Below are 26,468 nucleotides of genomic sequence, written 5' to 3'. Positions count from 1 at the left end.
TTATCAACAATCAAAATATTTTTAGTCGACGGACAACCCCTATTATCGGCGCACCTCTGCAGAATTCGAGAAAGCAACAGCACGAATGAAACATGAAATCAATTAAACAAATTTTCAGTAATCCCAACAACAATTTCGCACGTCGCAGAAACTGTCTCACTCCGTCGCGAGTAAATTCGATGGAATATAGCAAGTTCAGAAACTCGCCCGGCTCGGTGAAAGTATAATTAACAGCCGGTTCGAGTCTCGTAAATGGGAAACGCGATCGTGGAAGTCGGCGGGAACGCTTCGATCGGAGTTATCGCGCGGCATCAAAAGTTTCTCAACCGTCCTCGTCGTCCCGGGGTTCAACGCGGCTGTTGACAATGCGATTTATTTCGCTGGGCGCGGCTCGCGGGCGTCACGCGAGCCCGAGAAAGTCGATTCGTTTCGAACTCGAGCCGGATGAAAATTCGTCCGGGACCCCCGCGTTCGAGAAAAGTTCGAGGAACCCGGCAATCGATCGATCGATCGATCCATCGTTCGATCATTAGCAATTGCGATCACGCTGCGTCGTCGGTGCGTGAACCGTGGCTGCACGTGACACGAGATCCAGAGGATCCACCGATCGATCAGGCTATTGTTGACATGCATTTCGCTTTGACATGCAAATGTTTTTCTCGAACTACTTCCAACCGATTACTTAACACTAGAACTATCAAATCAGTCAAAATGACTGGTTTCTGAATTTTTCTTTTACACTTTCTGACATTATCAAAATGTTTCTGTGACAGATTTTTAGACGATCTTCATCAGTCAAGCATACGTTATAATAGAAATTATACGAAATTATAAATCCAATCTTGTCACTATTATAAAACAATATACGTTAACCGTGTTCAAAGCGATTTTTTAATAACGAGGTCGTGAATTACGAAAAATTTGTAGAAAAGAAGATAAGAAAAATATGAAAGATATTCTTACTATTTTGAATACTTTATTTATTGTTCTAAAAGGTTGGCACTTCTCGCTGTTCCAATTTCGTAAACGTCGTCTTTTTAACAAATTATATTATAATAATGTATGTTGCATTATATTAATACACTACTTCAAAAAATTACAGCATTGAAAAATTTTGCATTGAAGATCAGGTCACTTCAAAGTGCCGTAACTTTGCGAAAAAAAATCGCAGCCGCGTTTCGCTTTCTTCTAATTAAAGAGGAAGGATTACATTTCATTCGACTGCGAACGGCATCTTCGACAAAAATTTTACGAAGTCCGTGCATTTCGTCAAACATTTTTCAATGTCGCCAATGACAATTTTCAATGTCGCAAACGTGGCTTCACATTTGAATAATTACAGCGGTGTGAGTGCATCAAACTTGAAACTCAGATACATTATTTTAAAGTAGAGGTTTCAAGCTGTAATTTGAAAAAAGAGCCTTTATCCTACGATGATTTTTCGCGGAGTTATCGTCAGTCGAAGTTTGCCAATTTTTATCCAAAATTGTTCTCTATGCTATAATTTTGTTGACCAGTATACGCGAATTAAACGCGAAACTTGCAAGATACGTTCGGCAAGCTTTTCCTGAAAGTCGACTATTACCTGGGATAACTGATATTTGCGATCCCTTATCAGTTATACAATCGCGTTATCAGGCGCTCGGACGAGTCGCGTGTGGTTCACGCCTCTCCGGGCACGGTATCGTCGGTTTCAGATAACGTTTGCTCGGGACGTGTACCGACAGCACAGTGTAAATAAATAAATGAGAGAACAATGTCGAGAGAAGCACGAGTATCAGAGGATCAGAATGGCTTCGGAGCTATCGCGGATGATGATCGTTGTTTAGCAAACAGGCCGACGGCCGAGAATCATCTCGGGAGACAATCATTGTGATCTAAAGGGGTTTAGAAGGCTATCGATGCTGTCGAGAGGATGGTTACTAGGGGGATCAGAGGAGTTAAGGGTCCATGGGGTTGTCGGAAGGCTGAGGGAACGTTATCAGAAGTATTCGAAGGTCAGTTATCGCCGTCCGAGTTGATTCAGCAAGTAAAGGTCAAGGCAGGCAAAAGAAATCTGTGAAAGTGGTCGTCGTTCCAATTCGATGCGGAAGGTCAAGAACGGCTGACAAAATTGTGGAGATGATTAGGAGTAATCAGAGCACAGCTGTCATCGTGAAAAATGATTTATTGAGAACAGCGACAGCTTAAACGTCTCGTGGAGGTGATTAGAAGCGATTAAAAGATAGCTGTTGTAATTAAGTTGATTCATTCGGACTGTGGACAACAATTAAAGAAAAATTAACGAAGGTGTTTAGAAATTGAAATGAAATTGCAGCCGGTTAATGGAGGTTTATAGACCCCCGAGGCACCGGATAATTCATAGAAAGCAGTCGGAAATCATTAATGAAGTTAGAAAAGCGTGTGAGCTGTAGTAAACGTGACCTCTAGAATGAAAGCTTGAGAAAATCGACGACAATAGAATTTCTTTTGTTCGAAGAACGTTACTGCGTGTAACCGATATCACTGCGACTTTTGTGTGTCTTCAAGTGTAATTAACTTTATATTCATCGTACAAGACGTATCAAATTTTTCTTATTTAAATTCAATTCATTATTTATTCGTTAAAATTACATACGTAAAAGACGGAAGTTCTTAAAATATCGCAAAAATTATTTCAATATTTTGATACCGAATTCGCGAAATTTTCCGTAAAGCTTATGAAAAGGATTAAGAAGACAGTAATATTCAACAATTAATATTCAAACTAAGGGCTAATATTCAAAGGAGATTCGATGCTTGTGTCGTGGGAAAATTGTTATCGACAAAAGAAATTTACCTTTGAGTCTTCAAGAAATGTCATTTAAATTGCTGAAGTTCTGTTTAGTAGCGAAAACTCCGTAAGTCCGCCAACGGGGCACAGTAATTGGCGCCTCGACCCTAGCATTTGGAATGGCAAAAATGTTCGCCGAAAAATTCGGGAGAAAACGAAAACAAAGGGAAGTCCGATAAGGCCTGCTGATATCAGTGATCGCCTTATCGCCGTCGATTATATCTCCGCTTATCTTCGCCCCCAATGTTCACTTGTCTTGGACTTTCCTGCGAAAATTATGACTTCGAACGGTCTCGAAGATGTCATCCGAAATGAAAGCGGACAACTAAACATACAACATAGATCCGTGATCTTGAACGGATGCTCGAGAATCTATAGACTCCGGGGTCACGGCGCTTAATTATGCAACGCACGTGGACTCGGCGAGTCCGCTTTTGTCGCGTTCTGTTGCAATATTAAATGACAGCTGTTAGGGGATCGTAAACCAAGCCTTTGTTTCCTGCCGTCCGAGTCGACAGCATTGATTGCCGCGCATTTCTTCCTGCTGTTCGCTACTTTATCCTTAATGCTCACGCTGGCTGTCGGCAGAATTGTGTTTCCAACGTTCGCACTACGCGCAAATTGCCGTACTCTTTCTCGAACGTTTCCAAACATTTACACATCCTCGGGAAATTATTCTTCCGACGACGCTTGGACGAGTTTCGGATATTTTGTTGGTGGCATTGATTTTATTAAAATCATTTATACTAATTTTATTTAATATTTTATTTGAAAGTATACTTGCTTGATAATTTAACGCTAGGACTACCAAGTTCGCGATTAATCTATATTGTTTTATAATGATGACAAGATTGAATTTATTTAAACGTCGCACGATTTCTATTATTTACGTCTATTATTTCTATTATGTTAAAATGTTCTTTATTAATTGCAGTAGACAAGAGTCAAATAGAAGATCCCTTCCTTTTTTAAACAATTTAGTAAATTGAAATAATAAATAAACAATGTTAAATTTTTAGTATTTTTCTGATGTTTTAAATTTCATCTACTAAGTTTTTTTAGATTTTTTCTGATGCTTTAAATTTCATTTACTAATTTTTTAGATTTTTTCTGATGTTTTAAATTTCATCTACTAAGTTTTAGATTTTTTCTGATGTTTTAAATTTCATTTATTAATTTTTTAGATTTTTTCTGATGCTTTAAATTTCATCTATTAAGTTTTAGATTTTTTCTGATGTTTCAAATTTCATCTACTAAGTTTTTAGATTTTTTCTGATGTTTTAAATTTCATCTACTAAGTTTTAGATTTTTTCTGATGTTTTAAATTTCATCTACTAAGTTTTTAGATTTTTTCTGATGTTTTAAATTTCATCTACTAAGTTTTTAGATTTTTTCTGGTGCTTTAAATTTCATTTACTAATTTTTTAGATTTTTTCTGATGCTTTAAATTTCATTTATTAACTTTTTAGATTTTTTCTGATGCTTTAAATCTCATCGATTAATTTTTACAATAAATGCTTAAAATCTGCAGTTCAATTATACTATGTGCTCGAGTAAAGAAGTTTTTATCTAATAAATTCTCACAGAAACATTTGTATAATGTTAAACTGTAAAAGAAACAAGTCAGAAATTAGTTCTTTTGACTGTTTCGATAATTCTACGGTTGACAAAACACGTGGAGATTTCAATTAGTTGTCGGGACCTTGATATTCTAACAACAATTTTTCAGTCACGACGTTCATTAGTTTTGCAAATCAGCCGCCCGTAATTTCCGGCCACTGATCGCGCCGGGAAAGATCCTACGAGAGTGCTTTCTAACCATGGCAAACAATTTCAGCTAATTTGCCAGGAGTCCAAAGGAAACTCCGTGTTTTAGTAGGGCGGCTAATTGTAATTCGCCGTCAAAGAAAATGCTCGTAGCCTATCGGGGCTGGTTTGCCGAGGGCAAGCTATTCTTTTAATTTCGCAAATTAGCCGGCCGTAATTTCCGGAAGTTAAAAGGGTATTCTTTTTTTTTGCAATTTCCAGCTAGATGGACGTTGCCCATGTCGGACGTGTTAGCCGTGCGCTACGGGGATGATTGGATACACGGGGTGAACGTGAAAGAGAAGCAACCCCCGACCTCGCCGGCATCCCCCACGGTCTGCCCGACAAATTTCATTTTACACTACGCAGTACGGGGACCAAAGAATAAATGGAGCCACCACAGCGTCACCATGAGCCACACCGATCCGCGACAGGTGGCCTCGTGGGTCAAAACCATACGAAATTACCTCATGGGTGAGTATCCCCCTCCGCGAACCTGGCCGCCATGTTTAACGCGAAACCTACCGAGCCGGTCGAAACGACCGGTTTCACATTTTTTCATTTTAATATCGCTGAAACAATAAAAACTCTTTCGTAGAAAAACGTTGAAGAAATTTCTTAACAGAATCAGACATTTTAATAAAAATAGCGAAAGGTCTAAGTAAGCACAGTCTTTTTTCGTCGGTATAAAATAATACAGATTAATTACGTTTGAAACTTGGTAGGTTTAGTGTTAACTCTTAACCATGTTAATCATTTGACATCAATCAGAATCAGACATTTTAATAAAAATAGCGAAAGGTCTAAGTAAGCATAGTCTTTTTTCGTCGGTATAAAATAATACAGATTAATTACGTTTGAAGTTAGGTAGATTTAGTGTTAACTCTTAACCATGTCAATTATTTGACATCAATCAGAATCAGACATTTTAATAAAAATAGCGAAAGGTCTAAGTAAGCATAGTCTTTTTTCATCGGTATAAAATAATACAGATTAATTACGTTTGAAGTTAGGTAGATTTAGTGTTAACTCTTAACCATGTCAATTATTTGACATCAATCAGAATCAGACATTTTAATAAAAATAGCGAAAGGTCTAAGTAAGCATAGTCTTTTTTCATCGGTATAAAATAATACAGATTAATTACGTTTGAAGTTAGGTAGATTTAGTGTTAACTCTTAACCATGTCAATTATTTGACATCAATGTTCTCCGCAAGGTCGACTGCAAGAAAAAACAGTTATCGATTTGTTCGTTCAATGATTTAAACGAGCCGAAAATGATTCTATTTATTATTATTTAATTCTTTATTTAGTAGATTTCGATTTCGAAAGTCTTCCGGTTACATCGAATCCTTTATGCTAAACTTCTTACATAACTCAACCACGTTATACTGCATTAAGTAGCTCGAATGTGTGCTTTAGGATCATTTCTTTCGCAGTCAATCGTCGCAGAAATATTAGCTGAAGATAAAATGCGAATAAATTTTGAAAGTCTATTGGTTTTTCCACTGGTCTTTTCACTACCTTTTTCTTCCGCTCGTTTCTGTCACTGTTCTGCGCTACGATTTCTTTCGCAGCTACGTCAATTGGCACTTTTTTTTGCGGTTAATGAATTCCTAGGTGACAGAGGAAATTGATGGCTGTCGCATTAAAATTGCAGTAGAATTTTACGGTAGAGTTTTATTTCGATTTCATGGAACTGCACAACGACTATATTTAGTAGATTACGTTCGAAATCTTCGTAACAATTCTGACGCGTTGTTATAGTTAACGAAACGAAGGCCAACTGTTTCGATAAAGACGGAAATGGCTTAAAATCGCGCAGTTCAGGTTTTGTAACATTTTTGTTTTGCTAATTTTTGCTGACCTTTCCTACGATCCTTGCTGACTACTAAAGACTCCATAGAATTAAGCATAGATATACATAATAATATAATAATGTATAATAATATATAATAATATATAATAATATAACAATATATAATAATATATAATAATATATTATAATATATAACAATATATAATAATATATAATAATATATTATAATATATAACAATATATAATAATATATAATAATATATTATAATATATAACAATATATAATAATATATAATAATATATAACAATATATTTAATAAACAATTCTTAGACATTTCAATATCGCAGAAATAATATTCAATCGATCGATCTACTCTTTAAATCTGTTAAGTATTCGCGTTCGACCTTTCTCCTCGCAGACACTTTCTCGTTGTCCAGCCCGTTCGATATTAGAACTGCATTCCATTGCACAGTGATATTACCAAAGCATTTCGAACTCGATTCGATCGTAATTTAATCTTTATCAAAGTAATTCTAGAGCCACCATTGTATTAGTTTCATCTGTCTTGAGTTTCTGCCGCGGTAATTACAATCGAGCCTGTTACCGCGTTAATTTCGCTATTTCTGTTCTTTCAACGCATCGTTTCATTTCTTATCAGCGCCTCGTTTCATCGCGTTTCCACTCCTATCGAATTTCTACGAATCCTCCTTCGTCCACAGTTTCTGCTCCGTGAGCTCAGTTCGTTTCAATGAATTCAGTGTTCCGAGATCTTTAAATCTGCCAGTGTTTAGTTTGTCTTAATTACATCCCGGATCTTCGTGCGAAATAAAAATTGCCTAACTCAATAGCAAGAAACGGAATAAAAACGTATTTTTACTTCCAACGATCCTAATGAATCGAAGAGAAGTTAGCGACGTTCATAAATTTTTCTAACTCTCTTTTCTCTCCCATTTTTTTCTAGTAATGATCGCGTGAAGTCCGCGATCTAGATTTAATCTCCCGCGACTCGGTTGTTATACCGATTTATTACGTTTCTTAAGCTAATTTCATTTTCGACCACGAAAATATCTTGTTCTATTGTTTCGCCTTCATAATCACGATCTTCAACCCTTGCTTCATAGATCGTACGAAATTCAGTCTCCTCGGCTCTGTTCATTTGTCATTAATTTATACGCAACGCTTAATATTTCCCGGTCAGATAAACTTTTTTATCTTCGTGCGAAAAATGTGTGCCACGGAGGAGTGAAGTTTCCGTTGTTTGATTCTTGGCTTGGAAGAGGCTCGCAGCACGTCGAAAGCTCGAACGTGTGTCAGACGCCGATAGAAGGAGAGAAAGAGGATAAACACTTTGAGAGCGACGTTGCCTGGTAACCAGCAAACTTCTCCAAAGGAACCCGAGGCTCCGTGACAGCCTAAGCTTTCCTTGTAGAGACACAGGCTTCGCGCTTCTTGTCCTCCGAATTCTCGCCTGAAGCCGATCGAATCGATGCGACCGAGGCGGCGCGGGACCGTGCTAAAAATACCGCCTCGAAAAAAGAAAAAATAATACGAAACAAGGGGAAAAGTGGGTGAAAGTAGAATGGCAACCGGAGTAATACGCACGCGATTACTCCCTCTTTCTCTATTTATGCCGGCGGGACGGCCGGTCGGATGAATAATTGATCGCGTATCGATCATCGGCAGGCTGCGGATCTCTATGCATTTAGGACACGTGTAAATTCGCGGAATGCGTCGAACCATCTACATTAAATCCTCCCAAATTGTCCCTCAGCTTGGAAACAAGAAGATTGAAGAATTTGAGTAGAGAAGATATTGGAAATGGGTAGATAAATAAAAGTAAAACGCAGTGAATTAAACTTATCCCTTTTAGTTTATTAATTTGATGTACGAGGAAGGACCGTCTTTACTCTCCTGATTGCTCCAGGAGACTGAAGACTATTCACAAAGACGAAACCAAAAACGTCACCTAAAGACAAAGAGCACTCTGTTCTATATACATATGAAATCATTGTTTATCTAATGGTACTCTGGCGAGACTCTCGGCGTCGATTCGTTTTTGTAACTTATATGCTAGAAGGAAAAACTTCTGAGTATTCAAAAGGGAGAAAATAATCCAATAGAAGATAAATGTCAGCAACTATAAAAATGAGCCGCAACGCTCAACGAGAATTAACACTATGCCGTCCGGTGGCATCACGCTGGTGCCATGCAAAAACTATCTGTTGTACGCCGGTGGTACCACTTTGGTGCCATTTTAAAAAACTGAAATAACATTTGAACTATATTTCTTGGGTGTTAAAAGGCAGCAAACTAACTATAGCATTGAGCTTATTTAACTAAGAATTAAGTACGAAAACTCTTCGATGACTTATCTTAATTTTAGGAATTTATATTACCGCCATCTTCGAATTTTTTTTCAATATCTAAAATTTCCAAGCTATTATGCCGGCGTCAAACAAAAGAATCACATCTAAGATCTGCGGACGGCATAGTGTTAATAGCACATTCGGTTTAATTCTGCCACGACGAATTGCAAAATAAGATATGCATAATAAAGACTTTGTCTAAGTTGATTCTAAGAAATGTAAATTAGGTGAAAATATCTCTTCTCCTTTAACAATCGTAATAAGTTGAAACTAATGCAACGATATCCTCAAATTCTTCCAATGTCTTTTCAATGTTTGTAATTAACCATTTCATTTTTCCATAAATGCACAAGATCCGCAGCAAACATAAGATCAGCGAAGAAATAGCTCTTCCGATTTAGTTTCGGAACGTGAGTTGCGGAAATAGGAAGTTGCACGAAAATCTGCCGTTTAATCAGCAGTTTTTGCGAATATGATATTACATTTCTTCGGCGGGAGCTTCGATAGAAAGTCAGAGATTATGAAAGAACATTTTAAAGAAATATTTTTTAATTTGTACGCGATATAAGTACAAGATAATAATAATAAAGGTAATATAATAATATTAAGGCAATAATAATAATAAAGGTAATATAATAATATTAAGGCAATAATAATAATAAAGGTAATATAATAATATTAAGGCAATAATAATAATAAGGGTAATATAATAATATTAAGGCAATAATAATAATAAAGGTAATATAATAATATTAAGGCAATAATAATAATAAAGGTAATATAATAATATTAAGGCAATAATAATAATAAAGGTAATATAATACAAGATAATAAAGGTAAAATACAAGATAAACAATAACGCGCATTCGGAATAATTCTTTATTTTAGTTTCGCTGGAAAGAAACTGTTCCTTACTTTCGACCTTCGTACAAAAGTCATTTTTACGCGATATTGAAGTACGAAACGAGCTCGCGCAAGCGAAATAATTAAGCAGGATGCTTATTTTAGTTTCGCTTATCTCGGATTTGTATTCAAGAACACAACCCGACGTTGTAGCGGACTCGTTTGTTGCGAGTGTTTCTAATGTAGATGCACAAGCCTCGTTTATCGACCAGCAGCATTTCATGCGAATGAGTAGAAAGGATTAATCATAGCGCACGGTACAACTAGGTCGACGGCAACGGATCAAGGCTGCGCGACTAAGATACGTTTTTTAACGTCCCGTAAAAAAGGAATGTGGAAACAAGAGAGTTTTTAGCTGTTCGGGCAACTTGAACAACGTTTCTTTCGCTCGACGCCGCCTCTGCATTCTTATCGATCATTGTTACTTGGATCATTGTGAGCGCAAAATTATCTTGCACACGTTCACAGAAGTAGCTTCGAAGAAATGCTGTTTTATGATACTATGCTGTGCGTATTAAAACAAGCTTTTCGATGTTATTACAATAGAATGCAATTCCACTTTGATGCACTACAAAATTATATTGAATCAAGACAAATTTTTGTGTACATGTCGTCGGCAGGACTTTAATGAAAATGATACGCTAGAAAATATGTACACCAATGTGTGTGAATTAAAAGTGTAAATTTTTTTATGCTACCAGAGAGTGCACTTGCACTCGGTGCAGTTTAAGATTGCATTGAATGAAGAAAAGTTTGTGACATATTCGCGGTAGGATTTTAATGAAAATGATACACTAGAAAATACGCGCTCTGACGTATGCGAATTAAAAGCAAACTTTTTGATGTAATTGAAGCGCATTGCACTTGATGCGCTCCATAATTAAATTGAATTAAGAGACGTTCTATGCATACGTTGTCAATAGAATCGTAATAAAAGTGGCACAATGATGTATGTCCACTAACATAAATCTATCAAAGCAGACTTCGTGGTGCATTTTCTAGAGTGCAGTTGCACTTGGCGCAGTTTAAAATGAAATATAAATGAAACAAATTCTATGCACGCGTGTACAGGAGAATTTTCATGAAGATATGACTAAAAGTACAACCTCTAAAAGCACGCAGTATCAGTATACAATTAAATATTCCAGCATCAAGCATTTCATAAATATGGATTACGTATTGAAACGTCGCTGCAGTTAACACGATAAAATGATTGCATAGAAGTGCAACAGTGCGAGATAACGACGACGGTGGCGTTCGGAACGTAACGTAAAAAAGAATGGCAACGAAAATGATAAAAATTGGATTTCCGAGTCCGGGACCGTTAAATTCCGTTGATTAAGGATCTTATCGTCTCGAGTGTCGTGCCCTTGCACGTGTGACGTTGTCGCCTTCAGCGATGCACTACGAATCGCCGGAGGCGCGTGCACGAAATGCATTTCCACGGTGCATCGGTTTGCATGTTGCATCGCGTGGCGGCACGGCGCGGCTCGGCGCACAGCGTAACGAGTACATATATCGGTAATAAAAATCGTATATCAATTTTCCATCAAAATGGTTGTATTTTAATACTGTTAATAAATTGCGAATTTTATATATATATATATATGCAATCATGATAAAAATAGATTGGTAAAATTTGAGACAACAGAAAGAGTGAACGAACTTAAAATTATCTATACATTATTATCAATACAATAAAACTATTGGAACAAGGAACAACATTTCTATCTTGTTCCTGTTTATTGCAATTTCAACAGCAAATTATTACTTTGCATATAGAGCCGCAGTCCAACTGTTAGTAACATAAATTTAGCAACATATATTTATTAATATAAACTTGGCGACATGAATTTAGTAACATAAATTTTCGCATAAAATAATTGACGGAATACGGTAAATTCTCCCTAATTTTCCTTCGGACTGTAAACAAAAATGGACAATTTGAGAAAAGGAGATACGGTTATTCGAGCCTTGCATCTCGTTTTTATAATTGTCGAAGTTCGAACAATCGTATCTCCTCTTCCAAAATTGTCTATTTTTATTTAGAAGCTGAAGGAAAATAATAATATAACAATTAAGAAACGTCGCAACGCGCGGCGTTTCGATTATCGCGTAAGGCTTGTGCGGTGACGTGCGAATGCCGAGTAACGAGTACGAGAAGAAGTGGTCTAAGTGCGAGTAGGAGACCGCGACGGCTTCACAGAGATCTCTCTTGGAAAATTTTTCACTTCGAGGCTGCGAGCACCGAGCTCCGTGCCATGCCGCGATGCGATGTTTTTTCCACGATTTTGCGCCCGAGGCGAGTGGCCTTTTACGTCATCCTCATTCAACGGATAGGGGAGAGGAGAGAGAGAGAGAGAAAAAAAAGGAGGAGCACGTAACCACTCGGCCGTGTGCACACACGTGCAGTTTTTGTTGCCCAAATAAGGAGCTATTTTCGGTCTAGCACCTCCCGCGCGCGGTCTACCCGGCTTTTTCGTCAGGGACGACGGATGCTCCCACGAAAATGGAGATTCGGCTAATTAAGTCGGCTTGTTACGTCGGGTTCGCGACGTTAAACGCCCGATGAACGTGCGCCGATCCGCACAGCCTGCCCTAAAAGTCTGCGCCAAATCGGCTCCCGTGTCCATTCTTTGTCCCGATCGTTTCGTTTCGTCGAACAACTGCGAAAAATTCGCTCGAATTCGAAGCCCCCCCCCCCCCCGGGAACTCTAAAATCGCGAGAATTTCGCACGCTTTCGCGGCGGACTGTACCTGCACGCTACGCACAGACGAATATGTATCCATCTCGATCTAGATCTGACCCTGCCCCAACAGATATCTGATTTAGTCGTAACCCAGATTAAATTGTAACACATGCTACGCCTAACGCCGCCGGCCTGACTCAATAAGCACTCGACCTCACCCGTTTGTTAAACGCAATTTGCTTCGCCGCTTAAGTGCATAGACTCGGCGACTCGATGAACTTCGACACAAGACTTTATTACCACCGCGATGGGATCTACCGAATCGCCGTTAACACGTTCCGTGCCGAGCTTTTTTTACTCGAATCTTCACACTTTGATATTTTACTAAAACTTGATGTATTACGTGCAATTATTAATTCTCGTACACGTAACAACGTAACAAAAACTTATCAACGCCCATTCTTGCGGTGGAAATTGATTCTTCGGTTCTAAATTTCTTGTAAACAATTTGTTCAGTTCACTAAGTAAACATGCAAGCGTGTACCATCGATGGTACACGTGGCACGGAACGTGTTAAAAGAAAAGCTCCGATTAACCCTCCGCTGTCGCATCGTGACAACGTGCCCCACATTTTGTTTCAAGCGACGCTGTCACGAGAGGAACGAGATTAACGATTAATCGAATATACATACTTGGCAGCGCGATATCGAGTTCCGGCGAGGGAAACGATGTTCCAGAACGTTCGAATCGTATTCTCAAATTTTTCGGTGTCGACGGTGTTGCTAGTTTCCGAACGACAATTCTTTGAAAATCGATCCGCGTCCGAACGATCCTGCACGACGCGAATGTTTCGCATAGAAAGCGTGACAGGAGGGTTAAATCAAACGTTTCACTGTTCTACCGGATAGATTGACCCTTGCTAGACGTCAGATATTCAAGCGACACGTGGGTCGCGACACACGTCCGATAAGGGTTATTAAAAGGAAACCTCGAATGAATCAAGTTTTCACGAATTCATAACGTATTGCTGCGATCGCGATAAAATTTGATCGAATATTCAACGAAAGGCCGGTTCTCCCGTGATCCTACACGTGATCCAGAATCGCGGCTGCAGCCGGCAGAAAAACTTGATTGAGAGTCGCACGCAAGCAGATTACGTGTTCGTATAAATTAGTATCGGAAAGTCTGGCCGGAGGAAATCTTCTTTAATGCATGAGCCGGCGATCTACGATCACGGCCGATTGTTCAAAACCTATTTGCAGAGAGTTTAGCGGGCATTCGGGTGTTAAAACGTCGGCATCCGAGGAATTTTAACGACCATTTCGCTGGAACATCACCAGGAATAACTAACCCGGTTGTCCCGGTGAACAACAACGGCCCGGACAATGCCAGTAATTTTTGTCGTACGCCGCGTGGAATCGTCCGGGACGTTGGAACGATTTCGTGCAAACCGGTTCCGTCGATCAATTCCTCGCGATTCAAGAGCCGCGACCGCCAAGGTCACGGTCGATACTTCAAACGGGCCGCCTCCGGCACAAAGGCGAGCCCGGACGGGCGACTTCGTTTGTCTTGGCGCACGGCGCGGCACGCGATTCGCAAAAATCGAGACGATCGTTAACCGAATTTCATCGAATTATTTGGTAACAGCATCTATCGTTTATTAACACGTTCCGTGCCACGTGTACCATCGATGGTACACGCTTGCATGTTTACTTAGTGAACTGAACAAATTGTTTACAAGAAATTTAGAAGCGAAGAATCAATTTCCACCGCAAGAATGGGCGTTGATAAGTTTTTGTTACGTTGTTACGTGTACGAGAATTAATAATTGCACGTAATACATCAAGTTTTAGTAAAATATCAAAGTGTGAAGATTCGAGTAAAAAAAGCTCGGCACGGAACGTGTTAAACAACGCGATTCTAAACAGTAAATCGGATAGAAGGGATCAGCAAAGAGGCGCGTCGATGTTACAAACTAATGTAACATTAATTAACGTAATTTACAAACATTAAACATTAATGAGTGTAACATTAGCACAATCGTAACTTACACAGCATTTTTTGTTATTGTTTCTTGAATAATGATTACTACAGCTTAACCTTTTACATTCGAGTGGCGACTCCGAGGCGATATTAAAAATTGTTATGTCACGTCTCAAAATAATTTTATTAATCAAATTTGTTTATATTTATTGGAAATGGGTAGATAAATAAAAGTAAAACGCAGTGAATTAAACTTATCCCTTTTAGTTTATTAATTTGATGTACGAGGAAGGACCGTCTTTACTCTCCTGATTGCTCCAGGAGACTGAAGACTATTCACAAAGACGAAACCAAAAACGTCACCTAAAGACAAAGAGCACTCTGTTCTATATACATATGAAATCATTGTTTATCTAATGGTACTCTGGCGAGACTCTCGGCGTCGATTCGTTTTTGTAACTTATATGCTAGAAGGAAAAACTTCTGAGTATTCAAAAGAGAGAAAATAATCCAATAATATTTAAAGAGCTGTTGAAAGCGGAGCTTTTGCGTGGGTCGCAATATACAATTTCATATGCATAAAATGCACTAGGTCATATAAAATTGAAAAACCATGGGTCGGAAGAACTATTTTAAATGTTTTATATTTAAATCTTATATTTTATTTATATTTTAATTTAATATTTTTTTGCGTTAATTAGGCTTCGAGCGCAAAGGGTTAAGTATGGAGAATCTTAACAATTATATTAATATACATGCGTATATTAATATATACAATATGCATTATTATTCGTATTATTTTAATCGATAATTTAAAAATTTCCACTTTTTTCGTAAAAGACATTTTTCGGAAATATGAAATATGTTTCTGTAATATGATGTTCGAATATTTTCTTAGCAGGTATTACAAGAAAATTGATTTAACGATATCTCAAGTAAATTATCGTAAAAACTGTGACATTTATTATCCACATATTCCAACATAGCTTTGAGGTCTCGGTTTTTTTTCAATGCTTACTTTTGAAGTGCACTCCGGCAACGAAGGTTCATGTGGCATGCCCTTCAAACCTAAGCCTTTTCGCAGCGCACGTTGCTTGTGTTTTACACGATGCATTGATACTTGCATTGTTTTCTACAAAAGCGACGGTGGACAAACCTATCTAAAAAGAAAAATTTTTTAACCATTTATAAAATGATATTACACCCGAATGACACCTAAAATATTTGAAGAAGAGTGAACAAAATTTCGCGATTCTGGCGTCCACATTATTTTCTACGAACGCTGTTCAATTGCGTGTTTCGCGGGTTGTGGCCGGTTGGACAGCTGGACGAAGCGTGATAGAAGTTAATCGACGGACTCGCGACTCCCTGAACTCTCGACGAGCGACGCTATCGTGCGGCCCTAATCAATCTAACCGGCCATCGGTTCGATTACTTTCGCTCCGAGGGAAACGTTCTCGAACGGAAACACAATCGAGCCGGTTCTTTGTCGCGGCCGTAACGCAATCTCCTTCGAAACCGGCCTCTCGGGAGAGAACCGAGTGGCTGTAGTATTGATCTCCCGGTTCACACTCCCGCTGCGTGACGGTTCCGAAGAAACCCTGAATTCCATTCCGTATGAAAAATCAATATGGCTGCTACTGCTGCTGCTGCCGGCGACCGGACGAGAAAAATGAGGGTTTCTCCCGCTTTGTTTTCCAGGGCTCACGCAACGACCCAGGAAGATACTGCTGTTCGTTAATCCCTTCGGCGGCAAGAAGAAGGGGTTGAAGATCTGGGAGAAGGACGTGCAGCCTCTGATGACTATCGCGGGGATAGAGACGAAGATGCTGGTCACCGAGAGACACGGCCATGCCAGGGACACCCTCCTCACGGCTGACCTAAGCGACTTTCACGTAAGAATCTCGGCATTCGGCCGAAAATATTTGCAGAACAAAGTTGTAAGGGTGAATCTTACTTTGCGATTACAGTGGCGAGTTCGTTTGTGACACGGTGAAACCTTGATTATCCGGTTCTCCAATAGCAGAATCATCTGTAATTCAGCCCTGGACCGGGCGCGTCAGTTAAAGTTACATAAAGCGGCGCGTGGGGTGCTCGACAACCCCCTCAAACCGAATGGAATCTAAGCCATAATTAATTGTTAGCGAGCAGCCTTAATTACAAGCTGATGCAGCTATTGACAGCCAAGTGCTTGCTAGCTTAGCATTTTGCTAAAAAATAAAGAAACATCAATTATAAAACAAACGGCTGAGGTGTTAAACAACCCACGCGACGGTTCCAGGGTTCAATGCTTTTTACCTGTAATCGGATCAATCGTAGCCGCATCATACACAAAACGATTTAGTGTACAAATCAATCAAGATAACATCCGGCACTTTAACCAAGTATAGTGGTGTATGGTGCCAGTTACTGTGGTGTGGCTAATCGGCTCCTCTACTCTAAGTGTTCTATTGTCTGAACATTTATGTCACGCTTCTCAGCCCGGATAATCGAGGTTCTTCAGCCGAGGCAGGCGAACACTTTGAATGATATTTTATTAAGAACTGGATAGAAAAATTATTTACAGAGAGTCTAGAAAGGTTACTTATCCGATGGCACGTTATCTTGACTGTTTACGAACAATTTCACTTCGATAACATCAGAATTGATTGATTTGTCTTGTGTCTCCGATCCATCGCTCGTTACAAAACCCACCCCTTGTCTTCGATATATAAAATTCCAACTATAATCAAACGAACATTAAAGTTTAATTTTAATTTAAAATTTTATTAGTCGAAAAATTGAATTAAAATTGAATTGGTTGAATTAATTGAATCAAAATTGAATTAAAATTGATTTAGTTGAATTAGTAGAATTAAAATTGAATTAAAATTGAATTAGTTGAATTAGTAGAATTAAAATTGAATTAAAAAATTGAATTGATTGAATTAAAATTGAATTAGTTGAATTAAAATTGAATCAGTTGAATTAAAAGTGGAATAATTGAATTAAAATTGAATCAGTTGAATTAAAAGTGGAATAATTGAATTAAAATTGAATTAGTCGAATTAAAAATGGATTAGTAGAATTAAAATTGAATTAGTTGAATTAAAAGTGAATTAAAATTGAATTGATCGAATTAAAATTGAATGAAAATCGAATTGATCAAATTAGAATTGAATGAAAATCGAATTGATCGAATTAAAAAATCGAATGAAAATCGAATTGATCGAAACAAAAATTGATTTAATCGAATTAAAATTTAATTATACTTCGGTTAAATCTTTCGCGATTATTATTCTAACATAATATACGTTGCAACTGAAAAAATTAATTGAATCATCTCCTGTGAAACTGTTCGTAATTTCAACAATTTGAAAACAGAACACGCGAAATCGTCGTAGTAAGTTCCGCGTTAAAAGATTCAATTCCGCGCGCGGTTACGAACGATCGTAAAAAATCGCGCTGCAGAAAATGTTTAAAAGAGAAGCGTTCGCTGAAGAGGAACGATCGATGTTGTGCAGGCGGTGGTGTGCATCGGCGGCGACGGCACCTTGGCGGAAGTGATCAACGGGCTGGTCTTGAGGACGACCAGGGACATGCAAATAGACGCGAACGATCCGGACGTTACGCTACCGTCACCCTCGATGCCGATCGGCGTGATACCGAGCGGCAGCACGGACACGATCGCGTACAGCCTCCACGGTACGACCGACGTGCAGACCGCCGCGATACATATCATTTTTGGCGACAGCACCGGCCTCGATATCTCCTCCGTGCACAACGACCAGAACCTCCTCAGGCTGTACGCCAGCGTGCTCAGTTATGGGTATCTCGGGGACGTGATCAGGGACAGCGAGAAATTTAGGTGGATGGGTCCGCAGAGATACGACTACTCCGGTAAGTGCAGCGCCGGGGTGCAGCCGCGGGAATTATTCGCCGGGACGATTGCAACGTTTATACCGCTGCGGGCCGAGTGCTCGTACATTTAATATTTCGATCTCGAAACGTCGACTCGCGCTACCTTTCCGTATGCTCTCGTATGTCACAGCGTGCAGGTACTATTTTTATTTCATTGCTACCCGATGGCTTCCCGTTTTCTCAACGTCCCACTTTTTCGAGGGAAACGTTTCCGTTGGGTACTTGATATTGCACGAATTTATTCGAGGCCGAACCACCGTTCCTTCATGACGTTTCAAGGTCAGCCGTGGTTCCCCGGAATCATCCAAGGTTATCTAAAGTGCTATCGGGCTCTCAATGTTCTCTCATCTTTGTTCAAGTATTTCTGAGCTCTTGACGGTCGTTCGTCGAAATTTGTTTAATATTAGATTCACGGAGCAGTAAAAGCGATTGTTTTATTATTAGTCTTTTTATGCGATAAAACTAGGTTGACAGAATTTGAATCAGTATAGAGATTAAGAGAATGCAGCGTAATCCATTTATCATCAATAACTCATTGAGAATGTGAAATAAAGATCGAAATTTCTATCTTGTTTCTGTTTGTTGCAATTTTTGAAGAAAGTTTCTATTTTGCATGAAGATCCGCCGTTTATTTATATAAAGGTAACAATAAGACATTTATTCTGAATTTTGAAGAGCGTTGTTGTAATATTACCACATTTTTATGCAAAATAAAAATTGTCTACGTTAATTGTAAAATATACCTTTCTTAATAAGTTTGAGGAGATCTGGGTATATTTATACTATATTATATAATAATATTTTCAAACTGTTCAAATGTTTTTGCTATTTTGGATTCGATATATTCATTTTTGTCATGAACGCATAAAATTATTACAATCTGTATAATCGTAAGTCACAAAATCAGTGTCAATTGTGCCCATAATTATGAAAGTGGTCTAAGTCATATATTTCTTGTTTCGAGATATTTAATGAATCGCATTTGAATAAATCAAAAAATATTTGTACATTATGCGACATTTTAATTTATAATTTTATTAGTTTTGATTAATGGAAATTTATTATAGATATGAAATTTTGTGTGAATTTCATAGGAAAATGTTGTTTTTAAAGCTTGAATTGACTTAGACCATTTTCAAAATTAACTGAATGTCCTATAATTGACTTAAAGTAATAACAAATTGTGATTTTTATTTGAGCCGTTTATTTTGAAAGTGGTGTAAGTCCAATGTCATCGAAAGAAATTGTAAGTGGCGTTGCGTGGGGTATTTAGACAATACAAGCTCAGATTCGGCATTTTGAATTTAAAAAAAAAAAAGAACTTATACCATTTTCAAAATAAACGGTCCATTTGAAACAACAACTTTAACGAAATAATTCATAAACATTTATTAATCATTTTTAAAAAGGAATCCATTTTTATCATATAATTTTTATTATATAATTTCTTTAAATTGTTGACTTAGACCACTTTCATAATTAACACTAAATGAATTCCGCATAATGTTGTAATTACAACTACTATCTAAAGGTTCATTTTTGACGATATCGTAAAAATTACATTGAATAAATTTAGTTTAAAATCATGTCGTGTGAAATAAGTGATAAATTCATTTTTTTTTTAAATTTTGACTTAGACCACTTTCATAATTATGGGCACAATTAAACCTAGCGTTAAGGTGCTTGATACTGTCCAAATTTATTCAAAGGCATACAAAATCATCCAGAAACCTTCAGACTTCTCTGATATCCTCGAAAAATGTCTAATAATTTTGCAAAATGGCTTCTCAAATAGCATGTACTACAATGTGATTGCAGGGTTCAAAAAGATCCTGGCGAACAAAGGGTACGAGGGTGAGATCCACCTGCTATCGGACCCCTGCCACCCAGCGATGAGTACAAGATGCACCAAGAATTGCAGCAGGTGTTTGCAGCACATGCACAACAGCGTCCCCGACAAAGAGATATCCAGTAAGCGGTCCAATCTATCGTTTGCATCGTATATCCGTGTCGAACGAATTGATCGATCGATCGATCGATGCATTCTGCTTCAGCATGGATGACGGTCCGAGGCAAATTCTTCATGGTGAACGGCGCTAATCTGGCCTGCGCTTGCTCCAGGAGTCCGATGGGGTTCAGTCCCCATTGCCACGTCGGCGACGGCTGCGTCGACGTGATCCTAGTTCGTCATACTTCTCTATTTAATAACATCAGGATGTTGCTCAGGCTGTCCAGCAAACAGAAGACTTTGGTAAGCGAAGCTTTAAGCGAGGTCAACCCTGTGAATATCAGTTACCAGTGATTTTTAAGATAAAATTTGGGAAATATGTGTTTCTATAACATTCTTTACGACTAATTCAAATATGCAGAAATTAATTTTGTAAATAATATTTATTACGCAAGATAAAAATTTTCCTTTCGAAAAAGTCGTCGGATCGCGAAATTCATACTCTCGTGAAAGTTATAACGTTTTTTATATTATTATGTTACTTAAATTTTTTTTATATATTATTATGTTACTTATATTATTATCTTACCTTAAAACCATTTCCAATGGTTGCCCGTTTATTTCTATTGCAATGTTTTTGAGGTAATTTTAGGTGATATAGCAATATTAAAAACGTTATAACTTTCATAAACATTTTTGAAACATTTTTGAGATGACATTTTTTTACCGCATATATCCACGGTATTGAAATAATAAGGGTACGGATTTCACGCTCCGATGATTTTGCCGAAAGAAAGTTTTTTCTTACGTAAAATATATATTTACGAAATTATTTTCTACATATTTGAATTTGTCGTAAGAAATACTGTGAAAACACATATTTTCAAAACTTCATTTCAAAAATTACTGATAGCTGATGTTCATAGGATAGCCCCTCCCCCCTTAAGAAGCTTTCTAGAGTGATTTTCGTCGAAGAGAAAATTTGAGAACTGTGTTTACGACTGGTGGAAGTAATAATCCATCGACGGGCCTAACAGTTTACACCTAACGCACCTCCTATCCAAGTTAAATATAACATGATTCTAACCCAGGCCTAATTAAAACCTTCGCATAGCTCTAACCCGGACCTATCTCAAGTTTCCTCAGCGATTCTACGATTAGCGTACGCCCGGCCCTGACCTAATACCGATCTCGTTTGGCGTTGATACGGTTTTCGTCGAGGATTAGGAAGACTTGTATATGTATATTACAGAATTTAAGGGACTATAGTAACAGATCTAGTGATAGAACAGTTGAAGCAGAAAATTGTAAAATATTGCAAAATATAAAAGATTCTAGCGAAAGATTGCGAAAGTAAGTTGATGAACAATTGAAGCAGAAAATTGTGAATCGGAAAATTTCGTCGACTTGGAAAATTGTTACTTTGCATAAGGATTCGTGAGTAAGAAAGTATCGGAGAAATAGGTTGTAGTCTCTTAACACACTATGTGTATAATTAAAAGAATTTAATTTTCTTCAATCAAAAAAACATTTAATATTTGCAAAACTGGCAATAAGATTTTGCTAACAAGTATATAACGCGGATTTTTAGAATTTCACAAAGAGATTCTTTTAAATATATAGGGTGTCTAAAAAATGTCTCGCAATCTGCAAATGGGGGATTCCTGAGGTCATTTGAAGTAACTTTTTCCTTAGCGAAAATGCAATCCGCGATTTTGTTTACGAGTTATTAACGTAAAACATTAACCAATAAGAGGCGAGACCAGCTGACGCGAGACGGGCGAGCCAATGAGCGGAACTGGGCTTCGCGCCGGCCGAGCTCGTCTCTCATTGGCCAGCGTTTTTCGTCAATAATTCGTAAACAAAGCCGCGGATTGCATTTTCGCTAAGGAAAAAGTTACTTCAAATGACCTCAGGAACCTCTCATTTCCAGATCGCGAGATATTTTTGGGATAAACAACGAAATTAAAAGAAATTAAATTTTTTTATAAAGATATTAATATCGACCGTCACCATTTTCTCATTCAAGTACGACCTGCCGTTCGTCGAGGTGTACAGAGCGAGAGAGTTCACATTCCGGGCGCTGCCAACGTTGCACATGCAGTCCGATAACCAGAGCGACACCCGCTACATGAAGTCAAGCTTAAGCGTGTGGAACTGCGACGGCGAAGTGATCGATAACTCGAACGTGAAAATCAGGTAAACGCACCTGCGAGCGCCTACGGCTCCCATAAATTCGGCTGAAATTGAAATCAGCTTGACATTATTCTAACGGAACCAGACAATAAAATTTGTGGAACGTTCTGCGTGTTCGCAGGGTACACTGCCAACTAGTGAACGTGTTCACGAGACGAGTTCAAGAACCAGTTCACGAGAGGACCTGTTTCTGTTAATCACCGGAAGAGCATCCGACGGCATTGAAGTCACATAGTTCCTTCGATCGATCGATGTCGCTCGCGAATCGAGCGCACCGAGACATCCAAAGACTCGAACGTTCGCTTTATATTTCGAGTCTCTAGGATTCCGGACAATTTCTGCGAAGCCTCCAGGCATCCAGCAGCTCTCGAGATGTCTGTACAGCGTCCAGAATCCTCGGACATTCGAAAAGCAAACGTCGCAGACCCGGAAGAGCAAGAATTTGCGACGCCAAAGCAGCGACAACTTTTAACTAAGACAGCTTGAGGAACTCGAAGAGTCGGAAATCGAGGATCGCCAATTTTCCAATTCGGCAATCGGGGTCTCCGGAAACCGGAGATCGCAAATTTCGTGATCCTTCGGCTGAGATCTGTCGTTTGCGACGCGCAAATCTCGAAGAAGATCACGAAGAACCGGCCTTCGAGATCCTTTAGAATTTTAAAAATTTCGTATTCGAGAGTTTAGTGTCTACAACATTCGAGGTTCCGACATTCTAGAAATATTCGAACGATCCGAGAGCTTTTGTATGTGCACATTTCAATGCTTGGCCAGAGCCGAAAGTCGCAGGTGAGCATCTGCGAGAGGACGCCTTCGCGCGACGTTTGTTGCCTTTCGAGCAGGCGTCCGGCCACTCCGCCGAACTTCCCTCGGACACCGAACAATGTTACGAACATTGAACGACGCTGTGCCTGGTTCTGTGTTCTTCCAGGACGGTAGACACTCGTCGTAGACTTCACGGACACAGGATCTCGTTTAAATTCGCACGATGCTCGGCCGATGTTCCCTTTCTTTTCGCTCAACTCCTCGGCACCAACCTCCCGACAAATCGCCCGAAACTAGGCCATCCTCAAGAATTTATTAACGAGGTGACGAGCGACCCTAGAACTACGAAACTTTTCGCAGTAGATTCTGGCACGATCCAGCGCTGCGGAGACGTTTTTCCGACTCGACGATTCGGGACAGCTTCGTTCAATGCGTTTCGAAATTAACGCGTCTTGGGGACCGTAAATCGGTCGAGGCTGCGTCCACCGAAAACTGTCGAGTGCAGGCCGGTGAAAAAATTCGCGCGAGTTATTCGATCATGCTCGAATCCATCGGGAAAGCTTTCCCGATTCTGTGTCGTTCAGTTTTTCGAAAATAAATCGCGAAAGTTGGCCTGCTAGTCGCGCGATTTCATGGGAGGGTGTCCCTCGGCCAGAACCAAAACGGCTGCTGCGCGGATGTTTTTACTCGGAAGGACTCTGTTAACACGCTCGCTGTCGTACTTCGTCGATCAACTATTTTACAAAGCTCAAACATCGCCCGATAGAACACTTCGACAAAGGACTCACGACGGCAACGCGTACAATGCAAGCGAACACCGCGACGAGCGTGTTGACGAACGGTTCGTCGAGTCACGGAGCCGTTCGCAGCTCTCCGAACGCGGGCGTCGAACGAGAAACTATTTTTTTAAGAGCGAGAGGTCCGACCTTGTAAAATAGAGAGAGGGAGAGAGAGAGAGAGAGAGAGAGAGAGAGAGAGAGAGAGTCGGGAGGAGTTCGAGATCGTTGCGAGTTGAAAGGACAGAGAGCGTGGAAAGCGTTTTTAAAATGGCTCAAACTCGCGGCGGGAATTTGTATTAAAACGCGACCGAGGTTTTTTTGGTCGCGGTTCGCGCGTTTTTCGTAATTTAACGTGAGAACTCACGTCGCGATCGCTGTAGTATTCGGTGCACGGAGAGATTACTCTGTCTTGTATGATATTTCAGACGATATTAACTTACATAGAGTTTTAACTTAAGTTACGTTTCGATAGAGCGTATAGTCTGACTAGCCGTTCTCCTTCAGACACTCGGTTTTACAGCTTCGGTTCCTGGAGGATGGTGTAGGGACACGTATGAACAGGTTTCAGATGCGCGAGCGGTTCGCCAGGGACGAAGAGAGTCCCGTTCGAAGCATCCGAGAGCGTCGGCTCGGATTCTGTGACGCGTTGTCGCGGTTCGCGAACGTTTGGACGCGTTCGACGACTCTGAACCGATTCGAACAAGCACGAACGTGATTCGACGTCGCAGCTGAAGCTTTCACAGTCGTCTCCGGAAGACGCGAGCCGCTCAGAAATGGTTCGAACGCGTCCAAAGCCGGTTCAAGCACGTCGAACACTCGGCTGTCCGAACCCGCCAATCAAAAGTTTCGTCTTCGATGGTATTACAGTAGCAGTATCTTCTTTAGCACGCCTAAGCACGGTGAATCGGCGTGCACAAAGTGAGAAAGTATTTTCGCGAGGGACGAGCGCAGCTAGAGTTTCGAGTACTTCGGTCGGGAACGTACAAGAAGCATTTACTTTTACCAGAAGTATTCCGACGTGTATTTATTTAGTTTAAAGCGTAGGGTTCGAACGATTTGCCAGCATGGCATCGGTGGTCCGGATGGTTGCCGATCAAACAGGGATTCACAGTTTTACATTTCTGTCGATTGTTCTCTTATTTTTTCTTTTTTACATAGCGATTTACAAGGAGAAGCGGTTAATAACGATGATTAGTATTTTCTTGGGCAGGTGTTTCCATTTCGAGTCCGATCAGCTCGCGCGTAGAGCTACATAGAACGACTTCCGTCCTTGGTTTCCGATTACCCACGGCTCCGTCTATTCTCGTAGACCGGAAGTCCCTTCGTCGCCTCGTTGAGCTCGCGGCCCTTGCTAAAAAAAGACCAGTCCGTCGATTTTGAAACGGAGCTTCTTCGGCTAGAACGCGTCCACATTCCTCTTCTTACTAAAACAATCGTGCGGAGACCGTTCGTTCGATCCTAAAACGGGTCGATCAAAGATATTTCTCGCGATCGTTGCGCGACGACCGAGGCGAGCATTTTTTTTCTTTTGGAAAACTTCGCCGACCGTGTGTCACTTAATTCGCGCCTTAGATTGCTCAAGCGATTAATTTTGTATTCGTTACACTCGCGGTCCTGCGGACTATAACTTCCGGTTGATCAGTACTTACCTCGAGTGATTTGTCTCGTTTCTATTTACATCGTCGAGAGAACAGGTGTCTTTCTCTCAGAGAGAGAAAGAGAGAGGGAGAGAGAGAGTTTTCGATCGATTCGAATCTGTATATAAGTTCGTTGGTGAATTTCGTTTGTGAACACCGCGTGGAAATTCGTGGACGATATTGTTAATTTAACACCGACCCGAAGTGTGATCTCTGAAATTGTAATTATCATTATAGTTTTTGTTCTCGTAGAGTACACATTGTAAGGCTGACGGAATGATAACGGAAGAACGATGGAGGACCACGGAGGGGTGGAAGATGAACAGGACGAAAATTTAGCGGTTAGGTAGACATTATTTTGTAGGGTCGTGTGTCCGCAGGTTGTACAGATATACACACGCAGATGCGTATAAATATGTATATACATACATACATACATACATATATACATACATGCATATATATATATATATTTTATTTACGATATCTTTATATGTAGAGTGAGAGCGCGAGGATTGCGTCACTTCCAGTACGCGGTCGTACACGCGCGTATTATTGTACTTGGAATTATTTTCGCAATGGTGCACCGAATGTCAACATGGCTGCGCATGATAATAAATTGTACTTCACTTTTTCAGACGTGCCTTTTGCTCTTTAATCACCCTTCATCTCTACAGGAAATTAATCGTTATCTGTGCCCTGTGCACTGGCCTTCTAAATCCTTCATGACCTTTGAAATGCAGCGGTTAGGGTCTGTAATATTTGCAGGTCTCGCAGAGAACACTTAAAAGTGTATAAAAAATATTTAGAGCTCTCGATGAAAATATTGGACAGCAGGAAATATATTTGGGACCGCGGGAAGGCA

The 26,468-nt window shown here is 39.5% G+C and overlaps 1 protein-coding gene across 2 annotated transcripts in view; it reads left to right on the top strand.

Annotated features, from left to right (window-relative positions):
• Cerk (Ceramide kinase) overlaps positions 1-26,240 on the top strand; it is a 47,709-nt gene extending 21,469 nt beyond the window's left edge. The window contains exons 2-8 of one of the 2 annotated variants that reach the window (XM_033478657.2): positions 4,841-5,092; positions 16,083-16,276; positions 17,885-18,260; positions 20,100-20,252; positions 20,336-20,532; positions 22,259-22,428; positions 22,547-26,240. In XM_033478657.2, the coding sequence (XP_033334548.1) occupies positions 4,841-5,092; positions 16,083-16,276; positions 17,885-18,260; positions 20,100-20,252; positions 20,336-20,532; positions 22,259-22,428; positions 22,547-22,622 (1,418 nt within the window). In that variant the 3' untranslated portion in view covers positions 22,623-26,240. The remainder of the gene's footprint in view (positions 1-4,840; positions 5,093-16,082; positions 16,277-17,884; positions 18,261-20,099; positions 20,253-20,335; positions 20,533-22,258; positions 22,429-22,546) is intronic. The other variant, XM_076519265.1, reaches the window with a different exon arrangement.
• The last annotated feature ends 228 nt before the right edge of the window (positions 26,241-26,468 follow it).

The sequence above is a fragment of the Megalopta genalis genome, chromosome 2, assembly GCF_051020955.1.
Source record: "Megalopta genalis isolate 19385.01 chromosome 2, iyMegGena1_principal, whole genome shotgun sequence".
Classification (NCBI taxonomy): Eukaryota; Metazoa; Arthropoda; class Insecta; order Hymenoptera; family Halictidae; genus Megalopta; species Megalopta genalis.
The sequence above is the reverse complement of the archived record's forward strand: the minus strand, read 5'-3'. Positions and strand labels throughout refer to the sequence as shown.